This window comes from Cyanistes caeruleus, chromosome 5 (assembly GCF_971803275.1).
Source record: "Cyanistes caeruleus chromosome 5, bCyaCae1.hap1.1, whole genome shotgun sequence".
Lineage (NCBI taxonomy): Eukaryota > Metazoa > Chordata > Aves > Passeriformes > Paridae > Cyanistes > Cyanistes caeruleus.
The window spans coordinates 13,367,546-13,380,120 of NC_141705.1; the positions used below are offsets into that span (position 1 = coordinate 13,367,546).

The window sequence follows — 12,575 nt, forward strand, 5'->3', positions numbered from 1 at the left end:
AATAATTTTCTTCATCCTGTTGTCTGCATTTTTATTTCTAAAGCCCTGTATAAGCATATGAAAGAATGAAGTGTGGAATCTGATTTGAGAATCAAAATATAAATAATTCTTAAAAAAATATACAGTTTCAGGGACAGTTTTATTCCCATAATTCCCAACCACCCAACTGCAGAGTTGACAATGACTTGAGTCATCCAGACACTGAACTGAACTGTACTGGGACATACAAAACCCCAGGGAATTGAAACACATGCATGTGTGGAGATTCAGATTTACCCAGAACAAAACCCACATCATTTTAAATTTTATTCCAAAGGTTTATTTTTCAGTCACTGTGCATGGACATAGTTGATCACACAGACTTGTGATACCCATACAACCACCTCACAGTACCTCAGACAATGGCAGACAGGAAAAGGGAATGTGGCACCACAAAACACTGGCTGACAAGCACACAGGCTCTAGACAATTTAATACATTAAACAAGAAAAAATAAATGATAAATTGCTGATATTCTCCATGTTGTCCTCTCATTGCTGGAGAAATTATAATAGCGTAAAAATGGAAAAAAAAACTCTACAGAACTCCAAGAACACAAACCTCTCATTAGGGTTACAACCAGAAAGTTAATGAAGTACTGGCACATCTGAAACTTCCACAGCCCAAGCAGAGGACACTTTCTTGGCCAGTGAAAAAAAGCACTAGCCTGGCCTGGAATTGCTTTGACCATGGATGGCAAGAAAAATCTGGTGAGATGTAGAACTCCAGCCCCACACCATACTCAGTCCATAGCAGCTCTCTGCAGCCACACAGAGTGTGTGTCCATCTCAGGTAGGACAAGAGGAGGGAAAAAGGGATTACAGAAATGAAAACATGACCCCTTGCTGCTCATGCTGTACAAGGCCCCTGAGCTGTGATAGGAAATTCTATCAAGACATCTCTACCTATGCATTCTGAGCCGGTCTCCGAATGCAACTGTAGGCAAATATAAGATGATTTTATTTTGTTGCAGAAGTCCTGATTTCTGATACAGCTGCTGTATCAGGTCAGCAGGATATTTAATTGAAGTTATCCAATGGCGACATTTTCAACAGTGTCTATAATGTACATTAATTAACAACAGTAAGTGCTAAATTCTTCTCATTCTAATGGTATTGGTTTCCAATCTTGTCACCTTGGCTCAAATCAGATCTCATCATACCATGTTAGTAGCCCTAACTACAAAGTAGTAAAGTAATTATTAAGTAAATTCCAGTCTGAAGGAGAGGGTCAAAATTTGCCAGTCTCACCCTGCAGACAAAAAAGGAAGAAATTTTCATAAAATTTTCTAGGCTGACATTTGCACTCAAGGTTTACATAGCCATTCACTTAGCAAGCCTCATGTAACCCTTGGAATAGTGAACTAAAGGCACTGAAAGGTAATATTTTCATTTGCTGTATAATTTACAAGTGGTTATGAAAATAATATTTTTCTTCAGTTTTCCCCACAGTATTTGATTAGCTTCCATTTATGACTGTCAGTTGGTATAATCCTGCTTCGCTGTCTTTCTTAATAGTAGCACCAAACTCATACATTTTTAATTTTTCGTTCTTTATTCTCCTTCTCATATATATTTCATTTTCTTACTGTTGTACCTCTATCCCAGTAAAAAAAACACCAACCATAAAGTCTGGCATAAAAGCAGTGATCAATTTTTTGTCAATTACCTAGTAATGAAATTGCCCTATTTAGGTCACTTTACAATGTCTGTGGTAAATATGCCCCATACAAATAAATCACAGTATAAAACTATATACACAAATTAGTAGTAACAGCTGAATATTAGGATCTCTGATTTTAATTTACAGAATAATTTACAGTGTAGAACAAAAAAAAAAAAACAAAACAGCTTACCTCTTGTAGAAATACAAACCAACACTCACCCCCGCTCCCTGCAGATACTGGAAGATAATTATCCATTGTATGTGTATATATATGACTATAAATCACAGAATCATAGAATAGCTGAGGTTGGAAGGCACCTTAAAGATCATCTTGTTCCAATACCCCACCATAGGCAAGGACACCTTCCACTATACCAGGTTTCTCAAAGCCCCATCCAATCTGGACTTGAACAGTTCCAGGGATGGGGCAGCCACAGCTTCTCTGGGCAACCTCTTCCAGTGTCTCATCACCCTCACAGTAAAGAATTTCTTCCTAATATCTAATCTCTATCCTCTTTCACCTTGAAGCCACTAATATTAAGCCATTGAATATTAATATATATCTATACTTGGAATGTGTATATTCATGTATGAACACATATATGTGCAAATTTTCTTGCAAAAATGCTCCAAATGCATGAATTTCTAGATTAGTAAATATAACTTATTGACTCTACCTATATGCTGCACTTTCTTCTTCTGTCTTAGTCCTGAGAGCAGCTCAAAGACTTACTGACTTTTCAAATAAAACAGCCATTTAATTTTAAAATTCTTATTATTACTCAACATCCAGGTACCTTGAGGGATCAAGAGAAACTGTTATCAAAATTACAAACTGTAAAGATGACGTTCATTAAGAAAAAAAAGTCCCATTAATTGTTCACTGAACCACTGAGAGCCTGCTGAGTCTTTCTCTTATGAAATCAAGCAATTTTACAAAGCTTTAGACAGCTTAATGTGAACTAGGCCTGGTGCTTCAGAATCTAATGCCCAAGTAAAAATTAGTGTTTAATGAAGAAATAGATCCCTGTGTAGGAATTTGGGTGCCTGAGTGTTAAGAAGTTATCAGGTCTCAGGGAAATCTGGGCTCCTAAGACTTGTTTTAAAAGGAATTTGAAAAGAAAAGGAATAAGCAAAGAAAACAATTAAAAACCCCAGCCCTTGGAACACTTCATGTTTGAATTTTTGTTTCAATACTATGCCCTACACATACCATCAGTTTTCTCACTTCACCATGAGGTTTAGTTTTCTTTTCATATTAAAGCCTCTAAGTTTGTTCTTAAAAAATAAAATTATGTAAATACTTATCTTCAGAGAAATGCAGTGGCAGCAAACCCAGAAACTAGAGACAGCTTATTGCTAATGAATCAGGATTTGCAAGTGAGACAAGGAAACTCATCAGGACCCAGAGCTACCCATTTGTGGGAAGGTAGAAGATGTTCAAACAATGCAACTGATAGTCAAAATAGCTAGAAAATGAATGAGAGGGCAGGGAATGTCATGTCAGTTCACATGGGCAGCTTGAATGACATCTTGGAAAATGTGGGGAAATGCGTTCTGGTGCCATTTCAGGTTTGCTTCTCAGCAGACCCCCACTGGGATCTCTTCCCTTGTCCCTGCCTCCTCCTCCTCTTGGAGAGAGCGCACTCACCTTCCTGTGAGCACATAGGGGTGCTCAGCCAGCTGCTGCTCAAAACCCTGGCTCCCAGTGCCACTTCACAGCTCCAAGTCTGTATTCCCCATCCCACTCGCCACAGCACTTGCTTCACAGGTGCCAAGGAAACCCCATCTCATTTACTTTATCAGTCGCTGCTCCTCCCACCCCTCACTGTCTCAGCCATTACCCCAGCTGCTAATGAGTTCACCCATACTCACTTTGAACATTTTCGGGGGGAAGCAGTTCATGAGATCATAAAATATACAAGTTGTGTACCACTATAAATGCAAAGAGCATGCTTTCCCCCATCCCCTGAAAGAGCATCTTGGGTTTACACAATCCCTTTTTTGGTTTCCCCATTGTCCACTGAAGATGTGAAGTTTGATTCGTGTTCTTCACTTGGTTTCCTCTCCCCTGGGTAGTGGTTCATCTCTTGCATTTCTAAAGTTACTTTATTCCTTTTGGCAAATGCTTGGCTGATCTGATGAAATGTCTTATTTTTTGTTTCAGGCAGGACAAAAAACAGGTAGGTCGCTCCTGCAAAGCAGATGCCAGCAAACACTAGGAAGCAGTAGGTCTGTAAACCAGCCTGTGAATACAAGACAGAGGAGATGGTCATTACAAAACAGAAAAAATTCAGAAGTAAGGCAGGATGGTTTAAAAGAAGAAGTGGGGTGCATGGAGCAATTTTTAGCCACGTACAGTACATGCTGGCACTCATTGCTAGTTGGAGTACTGAGAAGTTCATAAAAATGCATGAAATTTTGGTTCTTCCAACACTGCCTGTGGCCTGTCGACAGCAAAGCAGGTTCCTGGCACAGGAGAGCTGCAATCTGGGTGGTGCTGGGAGACACAGACCGAGCTGAGGCAGCACAGGGAGAGCAGGGGAGAGCAGGTGGCAACAGGAATCCTGCACTGTGCTCAGCTGAGCCTGGCACCACCCAGGGCATTCGGGAAATGAGGCAGATGTTCCCCTGGGTTGTTCTGCACACTGCCTCCCAGCTCCTAGGTACAGAAACTGAGGCATGCTTTAAAAGTGCTGTGCACCTCTACAAAACCCATGGAAAAACTGCTATGTTCATCATAGCAGTTACAGGTGCTGAGATTTACAAAATAAATGAGGAAAAACCCCAAATAGCGCACATTTGTTATCACCCTTATGGTTATGGGAGTTCACAGCAATAAAAACAATCCATAAAATGCATTTCTTTTCATGCTAGAAAGTGTAAGAGTTAGTTAAGGGAATGCAAAGTACAGACCATATTTGAATGTTATAGATTTTACTTCACTGCAAAAATGAAGAGAACAGATGTAAAGAAGTTAATTTATAATTTGATTATAAAGGCTCAAACCAGCCAGTAGAAGTTGTACCTCACTGAAACCTACGTATTTCTTGCCTGGTGATTATTAGATCATTTAGCAGCTACCAGTTACCTTTCAACAGTACAGTTGTGAAAAATCATTTGATAAATACCAGATTGACAATTGAGCTTTGTTGAACTTGGAAGAGGTTTGATATTATGGCTCCAGGGAAGCCACTTGCAACATGTAAGAGATGCTTTCAGGGTGCTGGACAGTCTGGGACACGGCAGAGACCTCTATAATTGAGTTAGATGTTAGTAGTTTATTTCAGGGCGTGGGAGAGAGAAAGAGCCCTGCTATGAGCCAGCAGATGAAGCTCAAAGCAGGCTCAGAGGGAACAATACAAAAGGGGGTAAAATATGAATTCATGAGTTCAAGACTTAAGATTGCTAAGAAAGAGAGTAACAGGACAGAAGTGAGAGAGCCAGGAAAAGAGAGAGGCCAAGCTCTCCTTTACAATTGCTTATATAATCTATATATATGAATATTCTGTTCTTTCACTAACCAACCTTTGTAAGTATATTTATACAGTAACATTTGTGTGCGACCTATAGAAATCGCTGCTTTTGCATATTTTTAGTTATCTCAGGGGTACTTTGGACTTTTCCTTATAAGGCAGGGGAGAGGGGTCTCAGCTAAGTTTTATTGGGAGAAAGAATGTGTTCTGGCATACCAGACAGGTTTCTTTGAATTATTTAACCTGTGCTTTCATTTGTATTTCTTCCTTAGCCTTTCTGGCTAAAGAGTCATATTTATAATTTCTTTCTAATTCTACCTTCCCAACATAACATTTGAGGAAACCTCCCTTCCTCCTCTATTGATTTACACTCTCAAACATCCAATGTACCCATATTTTTCTAATTGCTGTTATTAACAAGGCTGAAATAACCAGAAAGAGTGACTCCAATTCCAAAAAAAAGGTGGCCTTTCTGTGGTGCCTTGCCTGAGGTCATGAACAGTAAACCCAAGGAGAGCTGGACTCCTCACACATCACCTCAGGTGCTGCAAGGCTGAGGTTACCCCAGAGAAAACCACTCAGGGCAGAGGAAGCAGACCTGCCTTCCTAAACGTACACATTTACAGATACCATTAAAGGTATGTAGCTGAAACAAGTAAGACAGAGCCAGGAAACCTTCATTTTGCACATTTTTGCAACAGACTCTCATCATCGTTAGTCACACCAGTCCTACGCTGCAGGCTGGTCTAACTCCCTGCTTTGGATGCTCCAGGTGTATGCAATTCCTAGCACTATTTTTGTTTGACTTGCTCATTATGCGTGGTGTACGAGAAGAACATTAATTCCTGGGTGGAACAAGAAAGAAGAAATGGAAAAAAACCTTTCTTGCAGCTGCTTTTTAATACCGTGGCTGATTTCCAGCCTGCCTAGCCACAATGTTCTCTGTTTCTGTGGATAATTCATTACCTAGTTCAAATCCTGCCTGTAATAGGAAAAGCTAGCAAGTGCATCCTCTGATATTGTCTATGGACTCTAGAGATCATCAGTGTTTTTTCATTAAATCCTAGAAGCATGAAGTCCTGAGCAAGCTGACAATCACAAGCCAAACAGCATGGGTAACGTGAGGGGGAAATATTCTGGCAAATAGAACTTTCAGGCTTATACAGAGGCAGAAGCAAAAGGATATTGTAGACAGGAGAAAATAATTTTGCAGTGCCTCATAAATCATCCTGTCATGCTAAGAATTTAAATTTTACATCTGGATCTTCTGCATTTGTAATTGTTGTTCATCTGAATGACAGAGTTTCAAACCAGAATCATGTTTTTCACTTTGTAAAATTTCAGTGAATTAAATATTCTCCATGATAAAAATGAACCATTAATCCCTTGTATGAATACACACGGCAACCAAAGGCAGTAAATTACCTGTGTCTCTTGGTGGTGCAGCGACAACTTTGTCTTACTTTTCTAACTCTTTATTTCTTTGCTGCCCATGAGCTAAATAAATTAGTCCTTATTATCTTTGATTCATATCTCTGTAAACCTCTTCTAATTGAACTAAACACTCATGAGTGTGTTTTATTTGCAATTATTTTACCTAATGTATTTATATTTATTTGTAATAATCATATTCTTCCTAATTTCTGCAATCCCTTAAGAAGTAGCCCTCAAGGATCTCCAGCTGAAGTTTCACAGAGAATAAGTTAAAAATTAAATTTTGCTCTAAATCCTACAAGTGGATTTTGTTGGGTTTATACAAGGCTGCACTGGTGTCCTGCAGGATTTGTCCAACAGGCCCATAATTCCAGACAGAAAACACTGCAGGGTAACCACAAAAAGCCCCTTTGTCTCCAGCCATTCTTCAGTTATACTATTTCCTTGAATCTGGTTATTATTTTACACCCACAGCAAAGAAAACCACTCATTCATAAACCTTTTATAACTCATTCAGAGTTCAATTTATATCACCCAAACCTGCATTTGGCACAGAACATCACATACTAATTAAATTACTCATTATAAGCATGGAACCTTCTATACACACTGCACACTGATAAAGCTTGTAGGACAGAAATACAGGATAAAGGGGGAAGAAAATGTTAAATCACAAATCTCAACTCAGTAAAACCTTTAATGGGACATAGGAGGGACAGAGCTCAGCCTAGATGTTTAATTCATTTTTATCTGTTTCTGAACTATTTTGAATTGCCTGGTGCTGGAAGAAAGATCTGAGAGGTGGAACAAGCAATAGATTGGCCCAAAAATATCTGATGTGCCCATCAGGGAACCTAGAAGGTGAGATAATGTGGTAAAAAAACAGTAAATGCTGAGCTGTTGAACAACGGCTACTACAGAGAAGGTACTGATAGATCTGACAGGAAACAGAGTCTCTGTTCCGTGAGGTTATTGTACTTTCTTTTATTTATATTGGATATTATTTATATTCTGTCCATGAAAGTTGTATACCTCACTTACTACCTGTGGTCACCATAGTCTCCCAGCTAACCCTCCTAACTAACTCTGTTGTTTTATGCCTTCCAGTGAGCTAGTTATGAGCCTGCTGATGCTACTGTAGAGGTAAAACCACAGAATATTGCTTATCCTGGGCTGGGGTGAGAGTAAAAAGCTGAGGAAGAACTTAATTTAAAGTCCTTGGTGGCAAAGCACAGATTCTCTGCAGCTGTGGGTATTTGGGCTTACGGACATGGATGGCCTCAAGATTCTTCACTGACACGTGCATTGTCAATGATACAAGAATAATGACAACATATATGATAAAATTGAAAAGGTTTATCCTTTTTCTATGCTTTGTGGCAGTATTTCACCTAGTACATGGAGTAGAAGCCTCAGTGTTCAAAAAATTGAATACTCGTATTCACCAGAAGAGTAGCTAAACTCCTTATCAAAACATAGCACCTCTGAACAGCTAGAAGGGGTAATTCAAGGAGGAAGGGAACGTCAGAGGAAGAAGTAAAAGCAGATTAATTCTGAATGGAAGCTCTAAGCAAATAGAGAAAAAAATAGAGAAAAAAAAATGAGTAAAGTGTATGATTTCTGCAGTTCTGCATTTCCTCACATAAGGACAGGTTACTGCCTCACAGTCTGCTCCAAGCAGCAGCAGCAGCAGCAGCAGCAGCAGCAGCAGCAGCAGCAGCCCTGGTGGTGCAGGAAGCACCAAGGCAGCTCTGTCCATATCCCACTGACACATCCACTCACGCTGGTCTCTTCACACTGCCTGCACAGACTGTTCAGGTTCAGAACACGCTGCCACCTTCACAAAGGTGCTTCTCCTCCCCCAGCACCAGGCAGCCTTGCCAGAGCTGGGAATGTCTCCTTAGCAATACCTGAATCCAGGCTTTTGCGTGCAGGGTTGGAAACCCAAAGGTCAGAAGGAATTCAGAACAAAGCTCTACAAGAGCCCCTGTTTTGCAGCTGTGTTCCCTTGGCACTTCCCTAAGCATAACCTCCTGCAGGAGCAGCCAAGGCTCAAAGGTGAGCAGGGTTTAGGTGGTTTCCCAAAGAGCAGCAGCACTGTCTCCTGACAGATATCCATCCAGAGCCAAGGGCACACACCCAGGTGAGGGTCCTGGAGGGGCCAGGCTGGCTGGGGTTACTGAGAGTCACCTGCCGTATCAGGTCTAGGGGGGAGGGCAAAAGGACAGCAGACACACTTATTGATGCAATCTCCTGAGGGAAGCACCTACTAAGTCAGCAGGCTAATAAAACCTCTTCAAAGCAGGATTTACATTGGATTTTTCAAGGCTGGTGAGGGCTATTGCTATACAGGATATTTAATAGTTAAGCTTTAACTTTTAAATGCATCACCTTCTATTTTAATACCAGCTTTGTAAGGAGGCCATTTGAAAAACAACATTTCTGGAAATTCTGGCCAGCTGAATCCTGAATTACTCATTTTTGTCTTTTTTCTGCAGATGATCAAGGCTTTCTATTTGTGGAAAAACAAAAAAGAAAACTAAGAAGTGATTTACCTACAACACACATGCAATTACCACAAAAAAGAATCAAAGTTGAAGTACTCAGACAATTCCTCCAGATCAGATCCCAGGCATGGCAAGCAATCAGTCCTGACTTTGAGGATAAGATAGAGCTGCATATGCGAGGTGTATGAATAAATGGGTGCAGCTTTGCCACTTTTTCGTTAGCAAAGAGGTGAATAAACATACCCCCAGCTTGTGAGGGGCTGCTATACACATCAGAGAGAATGCACAGGCATTTCCCCCACCTCCCTTTAAATACAATAGTAAAGAATACTTCATTTTTAGCATTATGAACTGACTTTATGTGCCCAACATGAATGAGCAAAAGAACTCATTTTTTTTAAAGCTTAAAAGTAAACTGAAACAAATAAAACACCTAACATTGAAATGATCAGAATTCTGGTTTTAATTACAAAACCTGCACAATTTGCTACTTTTAGAAGTAATCTAGCTGAGAACAGTCTTCCTGTTAATAGATTGCATGCTGTGAACACCATACTCTGGAGGAATCTAAAAGTAGTTGAGAGGATCATTACATGCTATTTAACAATAGTTGCTTGCTGACTTAACACACTCTGTAGAAAAGGTTAAATTCTAAGCAGGACTGTGATACTGGAAACAGGAAAACATATATTCTAGGGCAGATACAGCAAAATTAATGAGCAAATGAACAAATTCTGAATCAATTTAACAAATGTAACACATTAATATTTTTAAATCAAAACTTTTGTCTCTTTCCAGCAAATGCCAAACCTGACTCTAAATTCTCAACTTGCAAAGTTGCATCCCTTGACACTAGCAATGGGTCCTTGCATTTGGAAGTTGCCATGAACATCAGTGTCACGAGATGTGGGTCAAACTGGCATTTGAAGTGGTGAGGTCAAGTGATAATGGTTCGATGTCTTATAAAATTGATCAGCAGAAAAACTGTTATTCATGCAGACATTTGACTTCACTTTGCTTCAAATTGATAAAATGCAGTGAAACAAATGGATAAGGGCTTGTGTCCTTTACCCTTTGTCCTTCTTCTGTTCCAGACATAATTTAAGGTGCTGCTGAAAGTGCAGGACAATGAAGAAGGACAGAGTATTAAAGTGTAATGTATGAAACATAATTCCTAAGTAAAAAATAGAGACAGTTTTAGACATGAACTGCAATTTCAACCGTGACCCTCACACACTCACTACTTCCTCATAAAAATATAACAGATCCTTTTAGTGTATCACTCAAGTGGGTTGATTCTAATTAAGATAAGCACATCTAACCCTCTGATAGTCCACATTTCATTTTCTCATCTTTAAAAGACGGGAACTTTAACCATTTCCCTTAATACAGGGACACTGTCATTGCATGGAACATCCAATGCATTTGAAGAAGCTTAAAATAGCTTGGCTGAGGGAAACTATGCATAACTTTCTGTGCATACCTGTTAATGAAATCCCTGTGCTGAGTAATAGAAAAAGTGAAGGAATACTATTACACAGTAAGGAAATAATAAGGACAACCAAAAGACAATCTTGCAAGTAAATGAATCTTGAGGCATGAGAATGAAAATCTCTAGTGTAAAACTAAGGAAGAAATAAAGTAGAAATAAAAGAGAACCTCCAGGAAACAGTATAATGACTCAGAAGTACTTCTTCACAGGCCCAAATAAATTAGTTTCTAAAAAGAGAAAAATGAACACACATACAAGTCTTGGCATTGTACTAGTAAGCAATCTGAACTAAAGCTTCAAGGCTTGTAGCACCTTTATTCCATATAATACTGAGCTCCTTCTGGATCACAGATCTAAGCAGATTATTTTGGTCAAACCCCAGTTAAAAGTAAAATCAGTTATCTATATAGCAGTTCTCTAAACATAACAGGATATTCCACTGCATTCCCCAGTTACTGGAACCTTTTGTATTAGAAGGAAGGTCTGAAGATGAGCTGTTCTTGAAAATTAAAAATATAAAATACAAAGCAATTTAAATATTTCTTGAATACATACTCTATATACAATGTGACTGACATCTAAAAAAGACTCTGAACAGTCTTCTAGAAAGAGATATTATTATGACAGAAAACTTCTGGAGAAATCTGCTGTTTTCCTACAGTATATTACTAATTTACCATGTAGTCTTTAAGTGCCTCATAGCAATCTTGAAATATGAAATAAGGAAATATGAAATAAAAATGCATCAACATATAATGAAAATAGCATGTTGGGAAATTATTTGGTAGTTATTGATGTTTGGTAATTATTTGTATTTATGCAGCACATTACAAAAAGTAAACAGAAACTTTTTCTAGATAACATGTAATTTAAAGTCCTGTGACAACACTGGATTACTGAAGTCTATCCCTGCAAACTTATTGCTAATGAAGATTATTACTTTAATGCAAGAAGCCTATTCTATGGCACCAGAAGTTTTCCAGCCTTTTAGATTATACTTTTCTGCTGGTTTGTTTTTCCCTGTGCCTGCTTCAGTTCATTGCACCCATTCCCATGTATTTTTACATTCTAATTTCTGTTTTCCTGTGTCCCTGCTCACATTTCAGCACCTCAAATAGGTAGTTATGGAGCCTGGAAAAGAAGCTGCATTCAAATTTTTTTTTTTAATTTGTCAAAAATTGATTTTTATACTAGCTTTTCAATCTCACATATATATTTTAATGTATGACTCAAGCCACTCTTTGATTATATTTATCTACAGATGGTTGAAGGGCAAAAATCTAGTCATTCAAATTAGTTAATTGGTGACATTTGGAAAACTAACTACTGGTTGATTTTTTAGTAACTCTAAACTTACCAGATTTGTTTCCCAAATGTTTGAGATAATTTTGTAGAAGTACACCAAGGAGCAAAAAAATGTGGCTGCTGTTTCTCAAGCAATCAGGTTAGTATTTAAATACACAGACAGGATTATGCATTCATCCTGTGAAGGCAACTTAAAGATTTTTTTTCCTGGTTTAGGTTTATAAAATGAACTAGGAAGAAGATATTGCCTTTATGTGAAGAAAGTGGTGACTCATAAACTGAATTTTGAGAATAAGGTTGACTGAAATAGGAAAAAAGTTAAAGCTTGGGGAAAAGGAGATGTTCTAGTTTGATCTTGGAAACGCTTTAAAAATCAAAGTCTGAGTAACACTGCTTTCATCTTTAGGTGAAAATTCTAAGCTTTTTCTCTTTTTTATTTCTCTTTTCTTTAAAAAAAGAAAAAATCCCAAAAAATCTTCAAGCTCAAAATACAATTTATCTTCATTAAAACTAAACTGGATAATTTTGTAATCACACAACTGGATATTTTTATGACACATAATGATAAATTCCCCAGGGCTACAGCAAACTTCATATGGGCGCATACTAAATCACTCAAAAAGCTTTAATATGCATGTGGAAAATTAGAGAATGTAG

The 12,575-nt window shown here is 38.4% G+C and overlaps 1 protein-coding gene across 4 annotated transcripts in view; it reads right to left on the minus strand.

Moving 5' to 3' along the window:
• Positions 1-296: 296 nt before the first annotated feature.
• Positions 297-12,575, minus strand: part of SLC2A9 (solute carrier family 2 member 9) — a 103,612-nt gene continuing 91,333 nt past the window's right edge. For all 4 annotated transcript variants that reach the window (XM_086889104.1, XM_086889103.1, XM_086889105.1 and 1 more), the window contains one exon: positions 297-3,950. In XM_086889104.1, the coding sequence (XP_086745230.1) occupies positions 3,693-3,950 (258 nt within the window). In that variant the 3' untranslated portion in view covers positions 297-3,692. The remainder of the gene's footprint in view (positions 3,951-12,575) is intronic.